The 14,148-nt window shown below is 40.6% G+C and overlaps 1 protein-coding gene across 1 annotated transcript in view; it reads right to left on the bottom strand.

Annotated features, from left to right (window-relative positions):
* Positions 1-13,948: 13,948 nt before the first annotated feature.
* The window catches only part of Krt2 (keratin 2), a 6,988-nt gene continuing 6,788 nt past the window's right edge, over positions 13,949-14,148 (bottom strand). The window contains exons 10-11 of the mRNA XM_005353841.1: positions 14,089-14,148; positions 13,949-14,058 (exon numbers count right to left, since the gene is read on the bottom strand). Coding sequence (XP_005353898.1) covers positions 13,949-14,058; positions 14,089-14,148 — 170 coding nt within the window. The remainder of the gene's footprint in view (positions 14,059-14,088) is intronic.

Here is a 14,148-nt window from a genome sequence, read left to right as displayed (position 1 = left end):
GAAGGTGGGCGGTCCTTGGACTTCCCACAGGTCAGGGAACCCTGATTGCTCTTCAAGCTGATGAGGGAGAGGGACTTAATCGGGGGAGGGGGAGGGAAATGGGAGGCGGTAGCGGGGAGGAGGCAGAAATCCTTAATAAATAATTAAAAAAAAAGAAAAATCAGAAAAAAAACAAAAAAAATTGACCGCATACTCAGTAACAAAACAAACCTCAACAAATACAGAATGTCCCTTATTAGATCACCATGCTTTAAAACTAAAAGTCAACAGCAATACCAATTCCAGAAAGCCCACAAACACATGGAAATTAAACAATGTGCACCTGAATCATCAATGGATCAAGGAAGAAATAAAGGGGGAAATTAAAGACTCCCTAAAATTCAATGAAAATGACCACACAACATACCCAAATTATGGGACACAATGAAAGCAGTGTTAAGAGGAAAATTCATAGCACCAAATACTTAGATAAAGAAGCTGGAAAATTTCCACACTAGTGAATTAACAGAACCATTTGAAAACTTTAGAACAAAAAGAAGCAAATTCACCTAAGAAAACTAGAAGGCGGGAAATAATCAAATTCAGAGCTGAAATCAACAAAATAGAAACAAAGAAAACAACACAAAGAATCAATGAGACAAAAAGTTGGTTCTTCGAGAAAATGAGCAAAATAGACAACCTTTATCCAAACTAACCAAAAAGAAGAGAGAGAATATCCAAATTAACAAAATCAGAAATTAAAAGGGGGACATAACAACAGACACGGAGGAAATACAGAGAATCATCAGGTCATATTTTGAAAATATATGCTCCACAAAATTGGAAAACTTAAAGGAAATGGACAACTTTCTGGATAAATATCACTTACCAAAATTAAATCAAGACCAGAAAAGCAAATTATATAGACCTATAACTGCTGAAGTAATAGAAACAGTCATCAGAAGTCTCCCAACCAAAAAAAACAAAAAAACCCAGGACCAGATAGTTTCAGCTCAGATTTCTACAAGATTTTCAAAGAAGAACTAACAGCAATACTCCTCAAACATTTCTGCAGAATAGAAACAGAAGGAACATTGCCAAACTCTTTTTATGAGGCTACAATTACCCTGATACCCAAACCACAGAAAGACATTACTAGGAAAGAAAATTACAGACCAATATCACTCATGAACATTGATGCAAAAATACTAAATAAAATACTGGCAAATCGAATCCAAGAACACATCAGAACCATCATCCACCATGATTAGGTTGGCTTTATCCCAGAGACACAGGGAAGGTTCGACATATGAAAATCTGTCAATGTAATTCACCACATAAACAAACTAAAAAATAAAAACCACATGATCATCTCATTAGATGCCGAAAAAGCTTTTGACAAAATACAACATCCCTTCATGATAAAGGTCTTGGAGAGAACAGGGATACAAGGAACTTACCTAAATATAATAAAGACAATATATAGCAAGCCAACAGCCAACATTAAACTAAATGAAGAGAAACTTACAGTGATCCCACTGAAATCAGGAACATGACAAGGTGGTCCACTCTCTCCATATCTATTCAATATAATTCTTGAGGTCCTAGCTAGAGCGATAAGACATCAAAAGGAGATCAAAGGGATACAAACTGGAAAAGAAGTCAAAATCTCACTATTTGCTGATGATATGATAATTTACATAAGCGACCCCAAAAAATCTACCAAGAAACTTCTACAACTCATAAACACTTTCAGTAATGTAGCAGGATACAAGATTATTAACTCAAAAAATTAGTATTCCTCCTGTACACAAATGATAAAAGGGCTGAGAAATAAATCAAAAATACATCACCCTTCCCAATAGCCACAAATAGCATAAAATATCTTAGAGTAAATCTAACCAAACAAGTGGAAGACTTGTATGACAAGAACTTTAAATCTTTGAGGAAGGAAATTGAAGAAGACACCAGAAAGTGGAAAGATCTCCCATGCTCTTAGGAAGATAGAATCAACATAGTAAAAATGGCAATCTTAACAAAAGCAATCTACAGATTCAATGCAATGCCCATAAAAATCCCACCAAAATTCTTCACATACCTCAAAAGAACAGTACTCAACTTCATATGGAAAAGCAAAATACCCAGAATAGCCAAAACAATCCTGGGCAATAAAAGAACTTATGGAGGCATCATAATCTCTGACTTCAAACTCTACTACAGAGCTACAGTAATGAAAACAGCATGGTATTGGCATAAAAATAGACAGGAGGACCAATGGAACCAAATTGAAGACCAGGATATTCATCAACACACTTTTGAACACCTGATTTTGCCTAAGAAGTAAAAAAATATCAAATGGAAAAAAGAAAGCATATTTAACAAGTGGTGCTGGCATAACTGGATATCAACATGTAGAAGAATGAAAATAGACCCGTATCTATCACCGTGCACAAAACTCAAGTCCAAATGGATCAAAGACCTCAACATAAAGCCAGCCACACTGAACCTTATAGAAGAAAAAGTAGGAAGTACACTTGAACACATTGGCACAGGAGACCACTTCCTAAATATAACCCCAGCAGCACAGACACTGAGAGAAACAATTAATAAATACGACCTCCTGAAACTAAAAGCTTCTGTAAAGAAAGGACACGGTCAACAAGACAAAACAACAACCTACAGAATGGAAAAAGATTTTCACCAAGAGGTCTAATCTCCAAAATATACAAAGAACTCAAGAAATTGGTCACCAAAAGAACACATAATCCAATAAAAAAAAATTGGAGTACAGACCTAAACAGAGAACTCTCAACAGAGGAATCTAAAATGGCTGAAAGACACTTAAAGAAATGCTCAACTTCCTTAGTCATCAGAGAAATGCTAATCAAAACAACTCTGAGATTCCATCTCACACCTGTAAGAATGGCCAAGATCAAAAATACTGATGACAACTTATGCTGGAGAGGTTGTGGGGAAAAGGGAACACTCCTGCATTTGCTGGTGGGAATGCAAGCTGGTACAACCCCTTGAATGTCAGTGTGACGATTTCTCAGAAAATTAGGAAACAACCTTTCTCAAGACCCAGTAATAGCACTTTTGGGTATATATCCAAAGGATGCTCAATCATGCCACAAGGACATGTGCTCAACTATGTTCAAAACAGCTTTGTTTGTCATAGCCAGAACCTGGAAACAATGAGGACACTAAAAGAGAATTACATAGATCTAATCTACATGGGAGGTAGAAAAACACAAGATCTCCTGAGTAAATTGGGAGCATGGGGACCATGGGAGAGGGTCGAAGGGGAGGGGAGAGGCAGGGAGGGGAGCAGAGAAAAATGTAGAGCTCTACAAAAATCAATAAAGTACAAAAAAGCATCTGACCCCCAAGCACTCGGGTTACAGATGGTTGTGAGCTGACATCTGGGTGCTGTGAATCAAACCAGAGACCTCTGGAAGAGAAAGCAGTGCTTTGAGCTGAGCCATTGCCCCAGCCCTATGTTAACTTTTCCCACTGACATTTCACAAAGATACATATTTAAGTCTATACCCTTCCCATCTGCAGTTCCCAAACATCCTCAGGTCTCTTAATCCTCACAGCAGCACGAGTGTGTAGTTATTACTAATATCTTTGTGTTTCAGAACTAGACACTAAGGATCAAAAGATTAAGTGCTTTTCCAAAACAATGCAACCAGTTATTGGTAGAAGCATGATTTGAACCGTGACCAAGCATTCTCAATGCACACGTGTAGACTTGAATCAAGTACTGAGTCTGTGAGTGCCCAAGGGGACACACAGTGACAGCCCTGTGTGGAGTGGGTGAGCACTCAGACTTTCAGGCAGCACCTCCTACTATGTCTTTCAGTGGAAAGTAATAAAATACTTTTTGAGATTATCAAGTTACAAATATTGCCAGCGTTTGTAAGTCAACAGAACACGAAAATGCTAGTCAATACTAGTCAAATTCTTTAGAACTTTGTACACACACAGTCATCGAATGTAGAAGTAAAGTTAATCTTGTTTCCATTTTCCAACTTGTGTGTTTTAGATTTCTTATACTGTTTAGGAGCCCCAATATAGTACTAAAAAAGATTAGTATCTGTTCCCAATCTTATAAAAAAGCGTTAAGACCCTCAACATTTAATGTTTACTGTAAGGGATCTCTCTCTCTCTCTCACACACACACACACACACACATCTGCCCCATGTCACTGTGGAAGATTTACAATCCAAAAATCTGATGAGTGGGGCTGGTAATCTGGAGATCATAGTTTAAATCCAAAAACCGAGTCCCAAGCCCAGAGTCACCTTCTTGCTTGTTCAGGGTGTGCTGTCTGATTTTGTAATGAATGGACGTTCAGTTTTACCAAGTGCTTTTGCATTTGTTCAGATGGCTATGTGTGGTTTTCTTCTATAATACAATATTGTAAATATGGTCTTTTCTTTTCATTTCTGGAGAATGAATTCTTAATGTTGACTAACCTTCCCTTTCTGGGATAAACCTCCTGTGACATGATGTAGATCCTGTCTACATAACCTTAGGCCAAACTTGTTCATATCTTCTTGAAAATTTTGGAATCTAAGTGTTGAAGGGATATGAACATATTTAAGTTTTTTCCAATGTCTTTGTGTGGTCTCATAAAACAAGATGTGGGGGGCGGGTATTGACTGTTCTGTTTCCTGGAAGAGTTTGCATAGAATTGGTATTATTTTGTAATTAATCCTACATGTCCTTCAGGGCCTGGATGTGCAGCCATTGCATCTGTGAAGCCTTCCCCATTCTCACAACACCGACTAATAATAATAATAATTATTATTATTATTATTGTTGTTGTTGTTGTTATAAGGAGCCACTGCTGCCTGTGGTGAGGGTACAGACCCTAAAGAATATGTAGACATTTTACATATTCATTTTGTTTATCTTTCTGATAGCCCTATAAAGAGATGCTATTTTATTGGGTTTTTTGTTTGTTTGTTTGTTTTCTTTTGTTTTGTTTTTTGTTTTTGGAAACAAGGTTTCTCTGTAGCTTTGGAGCCTGTTCTGGAACTAGCTCTTGTAGATCAGGCTGACCTCAGACTCACAGAGATCTGCCTGCCTCTGCCTCCCGAGTGCTGGGATGAAAGGTGTGGGCCACTACTGCCCAGCCTGTTTTATTGTTTTATAAATGTGTAAACCCAGGCTATGAATTGTTAAATAATGTACACAAGGTATTATGTTCTCTCATCTGAGCTTTACTTTTTGTATTAAGAGCCTACTGAAGAGACCCCAGAATAGCTTCCCATACATGCAACTATACCCCATCACATCTGTGCCCACACAAGCTTTGGCCCAGACCGCTCCTGAAGAGCCCTGGGAGGCATATCCCATGTCCCACCTTCACCCACCAAACCCCAGAGACTCTGGAGCAGCATCCCCTCATATGTAACTATTTCTCCACTACATCTGTGACCACGGACCTTGGCCTACACTGCCCCTGGAGAGCATCTGTGACCACTGAGGCTTGGCCCACACTGCCCCTGGAGAACATCTGTGACCACTGGACCCTGGCCCACACTGACCCTGGAAAGCATCTGTGACCACTGAGCCTTGGCCCACACTGCCCCTGGAAAGAGCCTCGGCCCTGCCTATACCTGGAGGAGCCCCAGAACCATATCAGAGTCCACTAGAGGCACGGACCTGCCTGCACCTGGAAGAAAAGCGACCACCTAAGCCACAGGCCCCACCTTCACCAATTGGAGGACAAGGGACCTCCTGAAGCACAAGCCCCACCTGCACCCACTGGAGGAAGAGATGGGAAGACAGCAGTGTGAGAACACATCCAACAACATAAAGACCAATATGGCACCACCAGAACCTAGCGGTCCTACAACAGGAGGACCTGAATATCCTAACACAGAAAAAGCAGAAGAAAACAACCTTAAATATAACTTTTTGAAGATGATAGAGATACTTAAAGAGGAAATGAAAATTTTTCTTAAAGCAATGAAGGAGAAAACAAAATATTGAGGAAATCAATAAACCTCTTAAAGAAACCCAAGGAAAAAAACCATTAAACAGTAAAGCAAACAGATCAAACAGTTCAAGATTTGAAAACTAAAATAGAGGCAATAAAGAGAACACAAACTGAGGGAAATCTGGAAATGGAAAATCTGAGTAAACAAACAGGAACTACAGATGCAAGCATAACCAAGAGAGTGAAAGAGATGGAAGAGAGAATCTCAGGTGATGAAGATACTATAGAGGAAATAGATTCATTGGTCAAAGAAAATGTTAAATCCAACAAATCCTTAACACAAAACATCCAGGAAATCTGGGATACCATGAAATTATTATAAGAATAATAGGGATAGAAGAAGTTCTTCTCCAGCTTAAAGGCACAGAAAATATATTCAACAAAATCATAGAAGAAAACTTTCCCAACCTAAAGAAGTATATGCGTACAAAGGTACAAGAAGCTTATAGAACAGCAAATAGACTGGACCAGAAAAAAAGACCCCTTGCCATATAATAATCAACACATTAAACATACAGAATAATGAAAGAATATTAATAGCTGCAAAGGAAATGGGCCAAGTAACATATAAAGGTAGACCTAACAGAATTACACCCGACTTCTCAATAGAAACTCTGAAAGCCAGAAGGTCCTGGGCAGATTGCTGCAGACACTGAGAGACCACAGATGCAAGCCTACACTACTATACCCAGCAAAGCTTTCAGTCATCATAGATGAGAAAACAAGATATTCCATGACAAAACAAGATATAAACATTACCTATCCACAAATACAGCTTTGCAGAAAGTACTAAAAGAAAAATTCCAACCCAAGGAAATTAGCTGCACACATGAAAACACAGTCAACAGATAACCTCAAATGTCACACCAGCAAACTCCAAAGAAGGGAAACATACAAACACCACCACTGAAAAATAACAAGGATAAACAATCACTGGTCATTAATATTTCTTAATATCAATGGACTCAATTCACCTATAAAAAGACACGGGTTAACAGAATGGATATGAAAACAGGATCCATCCTTCTGCTGCACACAAGAAACACACCTCAATCTCAAAGACAGACATTACATCAGGGTAAAAGGTTGGGAAAATTTTTCCAACCAAATGGACTTAAGAAACAAGTGGGTGTAGCTATCTTAATATCTAACAAAATAGACTTCAAACTAAAATTTATCAAAATAGATAGAAAAAATATTTCGTATTCATCACAGGAAAAATCCATCAAGATGAAATTTCAGTTCTGAAAATGCATGCCCCAAATACAAGAGCACCCACATTTGTAAAATGAACATTACTCAAGCTTAAATCTCACAGCAGACTCCATACACTAACAGTAAGAGACTTCAACACCCAACTCTTCCCAATTGACAGGTCAACCAGACAGAAGCTTAGCAGAGAAATAAGAGAACTAACAAATGTCATGACTCAAATGAACTTTATACAGACCATTTTACCCAAACACAAAAGAATATACTTTATTCTCAGTATCTCATGGAACCTTCTCTAAAATTGACCAAACACTCGGTCACAAAGCAAACCTCAACAGATACAAAAAATTGGGGTAACCCCCTGTATCTATTGGATCAGCATGGTTTAAAGTTAGGATTCAACATCACTAATCACTAATTGCAGAAAGCCTACAAACTCATGGAAACTGAACAGTGCCCAACTGAATCCTTCTGGGTCAAGGAAAAAATAAAGAAATTAAAGATTTCCTAGAATTCAACAAAAATGAAGGCACAACTTACCTGAACTTATGGAACACCAAAATGAAAGCAGTGCTGAGAGGAAAATTCATAGCACTAAGTGCTCACATAGAGAAAATGGAGAAAGCTCACATTAGAGAATTAACAGCACACCTGAAAGCTCTAGAACAAAAAGAAGCAGACTCACCCAGAAGGAGTAGACAACAGGAAATGGTTAAAATGGGGGCTGAAATAAATAAAATAGAAACAAAGAATCAATGAAACAAAGAATTGATTCTTCAAGAATATCAACAAGATAGATAAACTCTTATCTAAACTAACCAGAGAGTAGAGACAGAATATCCAAATTAACAAAATCAGAAATGGAAAGGGGGACACAACAATAGACACAGAGGAAATCCAAGGAACCACTAGGTCATGCTGTGAAAACCTGTACTCCATAAAATTGAAAAATCTAAAGAAATGAACAATTTTCTGGATAGATACCATATACCAAAACTAAATAATGACCAGATAAACAATTTAAATAGATCTATAAACCCTAAGGAAATAGAAGCAGTCATCAGAAGTCTCTCAACCAAAAAAAGCCCAGAGCCAAATGGTTTCAGTACAGAATTCTATCAGAATTTCAAAAAAGCGCTAATACTTATACTCCTCAAATTGTTCCAAACAATAGAAACAAAAGGAACATTGCAAAACTCTTTTTGTGAGGCTATAGTTACCCTGATACCCAAACCCACAAAAAGACTCAACTAAAAACAAGAACTACAATCCAATCTCCCTTATTAATGTTGAAACAAAATACTCAATAAAATACTGCACACCAAATGCAAGAACACATCAAAAAAAATCCACCACGGTCAAGTAGGCTTCATTCCAGAGATGCAGGCATGGTTCAACATACAAAAATCAGTAAATGTAATCCACCATAAAAATAAACTGAAAGAAAAAGAACATATGATCATCTCACTAGATGCTGAAAAAGCCTTTGGCAAAATCCAACACTCCTTTATCATAAAGGTCTTGGAGAGATCATGGATCCAAGAAACATATCTTAACATAATAAAAACTATATACAGTAGGCCAACAACCAACATCAAATTAAATGGAAACTCGAAGTGATTCCACTAACATCAGGAACAAGACAAGGCTGTCCACTTTCTCCCTATCTATTCAGTTTAATACTCAAAATTCTAGCTAGAGCAATAAGACAACAAAAGGAGATCAAGGGGAACAAATTGGAAAGGAAGAAGTCAAATTTTTGCTATTTGTAGATGATATGATAGTATAATAAGTGACCTCAAAAGTTATACTAGGAAACTCCTACAACTGATAGACATCTTCAGTAATGTGGCAGAATACAAGATCAACTCAAAAAAAAAGTAAATGAGTATTGGCCTTCCCATATACAAATGATAAAAGGGCTGAGAAAGAAATCAGAGAAACATCACCCTTTACAATAGCCACAAATAACATAAAATATCTTGGGGTAATGCTAACCAAAGAAGTAAATGACCTGTATGAAAAGAACCTTAAGTATTTGAAAAAAGAAAATGAAGATGATATCAGAAAATGGAGAGATCTCCCAAGTTCTCAGATAGGTAGGATATACATAATAAAAATGTCAATCTAATCAAAAGCAATCTACAGATTCAATGCAATTCCCATCAAAATCCTAACACGATTCTTCACAAACCTTGAAAGAGCAATACTCAACTTCATATGAAAAACAAACAAACAAACAAACAAAAAACAAGATAGCCAAAACAATCCTGTACAATAAAGGAACCTCTGGAGGCATTACCATCACTGACTTCAAGCTCTACTATAGAGCTATGATAATGAAAACAGCTTGATATTGGCATAAAAACAGACAGGTGGACCAATGGAATCAAATTGATTCCATATTAATCCACACGCCAATGAACTCCTGATTTTTAGCAAAGAAGCTAAACTTATACAATGGAAAAATAAAGCATTTTCAACAAATGGTGCTAGCATAACTGAATGTCAACCTGTAAAAGAATACAAATAGATTCATATCTATCACCATGCACAAAACTCAAGTCCAAATAGATAAAATACCTCAGCATAAATTCAGTTACACTGAAACTCATTGAAGAGAAAGTGGGAAGTAACCTTGAATGCATGGGCACAGGAGACCACTTCCTAAATATAACCCCAGCAGCACAGACACTGAGAGCAACAATTAATAAATAAGACCCTCTGAAAATGAAAAGCTTCTGTAAGGCAAAGGACACGGACAATAAAACAAAATGGCAGCCTATAGAATGGGAAAAGATCTTCACTAACCCCACATCAGAAAGAGTACTGATCTCCAATATATATAAAGAATTCGAGAAACTAGGCATCAAAATACAAACTAATTCAATCAAAAAATGGGGTGCAGATCTAAACAAAGAATTCTCAACAGAAGAATTGCAAATGGCCAAAAGACACTTAAGGAATTGTTCAACATCCTTAGGCATCAGGGAAATGCAAATCAAAACAATTCTGAGATACCATCTTAGACACCTGTCAGAATGGCTAAGATCAAAAATAGTGCTGATAGCTTATGCTGGAGAAGATGCCGAGTAAGTGCTGATAGCTTATGCTGGAGAAGATGCCGAGTAAGAGCTCCGTTGCTGGTAGGAGTGCAAACTTATACAGCCACTTTGGAAATAAGTATGGACATTTCTCATGAAATTGGGGATCAATCTACCTCAAGACCCAGCAATGCCACTCTTGAGCACATACCCAAAAGATGCACGTTCATACCACAAAAACGTTTGCTCAACTGTGCTCATAAAAGCATTATTTGTCATAGCTACATCCTGGAAACAATCTAGATTCCCCTCAATTGAAGAATAAATAAAGAAAATGTGATACATTTACACAATGGAGTATTACTCGGTGGTTAAAAAAATGACATCTTGAAATTTGCAAGCAAATGGATGAAACTAGAAAATAACCACTCTGAGCAAGACAACCCAGACCCATAAAGACAAATCTCGTATGTACTCACTCATCAGTGGATATCAGACATAAAACAAAGGATAACCAGCCTATATTTCACAATCCCAGAGAAGCTAAGTAACAAGGAGAACCCTAAGAGAGACAAATGGATCCCCCTGGGAAGGGGAATTAGACAAGATCTCCTGAGAAAATTGGGAGTGGTGTGGGGGGAGGGAAGAAAGAAAGGGGGAGGGGAGAAGGGGAAGGAGTAGGAAAACTTGAGGGAATAAGATGGTTGAGATAGGGGAAGGACAGAGAGGAGAGAGAGGAAGGAAAGAAATGTCTGTATTGAGGAAGCCATTATGGTGCCAGTGAGAAACCTGGCACTAGGAAAATTCCCAGGAATCCACAAGGACGACCCCAACTAAGACCCTAAGCAATAGTGGAGAGGATTCCTGAACTGGCCTTTCCCTGTAATCAGATTGATGACTACCTTAATTGTCATCATAGAACCTTCATCCAGCAACTGATGGAAGTAGATGCAGAGATTCACAGCTAAGCACTGGACTGAGCTTCCAGAGATCAGCTCAAGAGAGGGAGGAGCGGTGATATGAGCAAAGGGGTCAGGGTCAGGACCATAATGGGGATACTGACCTGAGCTAGTGAGAGCTCACTGACTCTGGACTGATAGAGGGGGGAACCTGCATAGGACCAAACTGCGCCACTGAATGTGGGTGATGGTTGTGTGACTGGGCAGTCTGTGGGGCCACTAGCAGTGGGACCAGTATTTATCCCTAGAGCTTGAACTGGCAGTTTGGAACCCACTCTTTTTGGAGAGGTACCTTGCTCAGCCTAGACACAGGGGGAGAGCCCAGGTCCTGTCTCAAAGTGATGCATCAGACTTGGTTGATCCCACTTGGGAACCTTTACCCTCTCGAGGAGTGGAAGGGAGCCTGGGATGAGGGGAAGGCAAGGGGAGCAGGAGGAGGGGAGGAAGTGGGAACTTGGGTAGGATTGTGAAATGAGAAAAGATTGTTTTTAAAAAATTAATAATAAAAAAGAGCCCACTGAATTTCAAAGTACCAACACAGAGTCTGCAGAATGCAGTTCTCACACCGCAAACCCAGGAGCACCTGGAGCTGGGTAACCATGTGGATTTCTTGAATCCTCCACACTCCTCTATGATGGGAACTCCAGGGAGCTGCAGCTAAGAGCATGTGTTTTTAAATAAGCACCTAAACACTTTGATATAGGCAATGGGTCCCAGAGTACCCATTGCACCAACTGTATTCCGCTTTGCAAGAATACAGTTTGTAAACTTCCCATCTATCCCTACCTAGACCATGAACTTCCTGTAGTATGTTCTGCCTTTATCTCCATGTGGTCAAACATAGTCCCTCACCTCCATCGTGGTGTGAGACGTTTATCTAAATGGAATGAAAAGAAATTGGAGCAGCCTATGCTCACACTCATGCTCAGACAAGTCTTAAGCCTCCTCACTGACTCTAGATTCCAAATCATTATCACTGGGAAAATAAAGGATACATAGATGGGATCTTAGAGGCTCTCTCAGTCTGCCCCTCTGAGATCATACAGAAATAAAGTTTGGGAGGAAAGGTAATTGTCCCAATGTCACACAAGGGGACAGGGTTTCTCTGTAGCTTTGGTGCCTGTCCTGGAACTTACTCTGTAGACCAGGCTGGCCTTGAACTCACAGAGATCTGCCTACCTCTGCCTCCCAAGTGCTGGGTTTAAAGGTGTGTGCCACCACTGCCTGGCCTGGACTGTTTTCTTATCTAAAGTAGAACTTCAAATTCCCTGACCACTGGAGCACCCTTCCTGGTCATATGTCTGGAAACTAGTTCCTGCTTATGGCTGTGTTTGTACCACGAGTGTACCATAAAGCCACCGACCCGCAATCACTCTTCCCAGTGCACAGCCTCTCCACCTGGCTGTGGTCTGGGAAGTTCTCAGCCCTGCTCTGAGAGTGTTCAGCCTCCTCTGTTGCCACTTTGTCCCCTGCAGCTCTTGGGGCACCTCCTCCAAGCGCCTTGCACTCTTCATCCCGGATGCTCGGGGGGTAAAGCACCTGTTCTTAATGAATACCTTCTGCATTGGCCATGCTCTCCTGCATCCCCTGAGGGTGGGAAGAGGCTCTCAGCAGGGTCTGTCTTCTATTAGCTATGGCCATATGAATACCAACCCAAGCTGCCCAACCATTCCTCGTCTCCCTGGAAGCTCCAGCGGGGCATCAGGGCTTTGTGGGAAAGGAGCTGAAATCATCTTCACACCTTCAGAAACTCATAGTGAGAGGCACACCCCTGGGAAGGGGAGCCCCTGGGATGTCGAGACAGGACTGCTCTGCTGTGCATACAGGAGCAGATTTTTCTGGAGATCCCACTTGGGTGTTCTGTTTTAGCCTGGCCAGGGAGGTGGCTCTCACAGGGACATAAAGCTGGCCTGTGCCAGCATGGAAAGCTCAGCAGTAATGAGCTGGGTGGCTGTCCAGGGCTCAGCTGGCTTGCCCCGTGGATAAGTAACTTCAGAGCAAAGCTCTTGTCTGAAGCGGAAAGGGGGCACTCTGTGGGACATCCTTCCCAGAAACAGTTCTTCATCCGAGAAAAGAAAATTTCTATAAATTCCCCTAGCTTATCACCTGGGAAGGCCATGGTCCCAGTCTAACAAATCCTTCCTGAACACGTTGCAGCAAGCCTGATTCCAAGGCCGTCTCCGGCCTCCTCCCACTATAGGAGGAAAACCTCCTAAGCGCCCCAGCCACCCTCCCTCAAAGACTGGTCTCTCCCCCAGGAGTCCCACTTTTACCACACCCAAACCTCCTTTCCCTGTGGACCCCACCTCCACCAGAGTTTGACATCCAATAGACATTACACGATATCAATTGCAAATGAAGTTTATTATGCAGACACCCAGACCACAGAAAGCAGAGTCCATTCGAGAGGCTATGTACACAGAAGCATAGTTTCCCTGGACCACTGTTGGGGGATGGAAGAGGGAGGCTACCCTGTGGTCCTCAGCAGAGCACATCTGGAAATGACTGCCAGATGGCAGTGCAAGCAGACCAGGGGTGGGACATGGCTTGTAGACACGCTTGGACAACACAGATTCATTCCTAGAACACAGCATGTGACTCTGACTCTGTTTGTGAGAGATCTTTCATCGCCCCCTCTTAGAATAAATGTCATCAGAGCTGGATTACAAAAATTGGGGTTGCTCTGAGTTAGAGATACAGCTGATATTCTGGAAGCAAAGGGTAGGGAGAAGACCCATCTCTATCTAAAAGAGAAGGTCACCCCGGAGCCACAGCTTTCCCCTGAACCAGCGCCTCCCCTTTCAGAGCCAGATACTGCGCCCCCAGATCCAGACCCGCCCCTAGAGCCTCCTCCAGAGCCTGAACCTCCCCTGGAGCCACCTCCAGAGCTGTATCCGCCTCCTCCAGAGCCTGAACCTCCCCTGGAGACACCTCCAGAGC

This window comes from Microtus ochrogaster, chromosome 15 (genome assembly GCF_000317375.1).
Source record: "Microtus ochrogaster isolate Prairie Vole_2 chromosome 15, MicOch1.0, whole genome shotgun sequence".
NCBI lineage: Eukaryota > Metazoa > Chordata > Mammalia > Rodentia > Cricetidae > Microtus > Microtus ochrogaster.
Note: the sequence above shows the minus strand (reverse complement) of the source record. Positions and strands in the feature narration are given on the sequence as shown.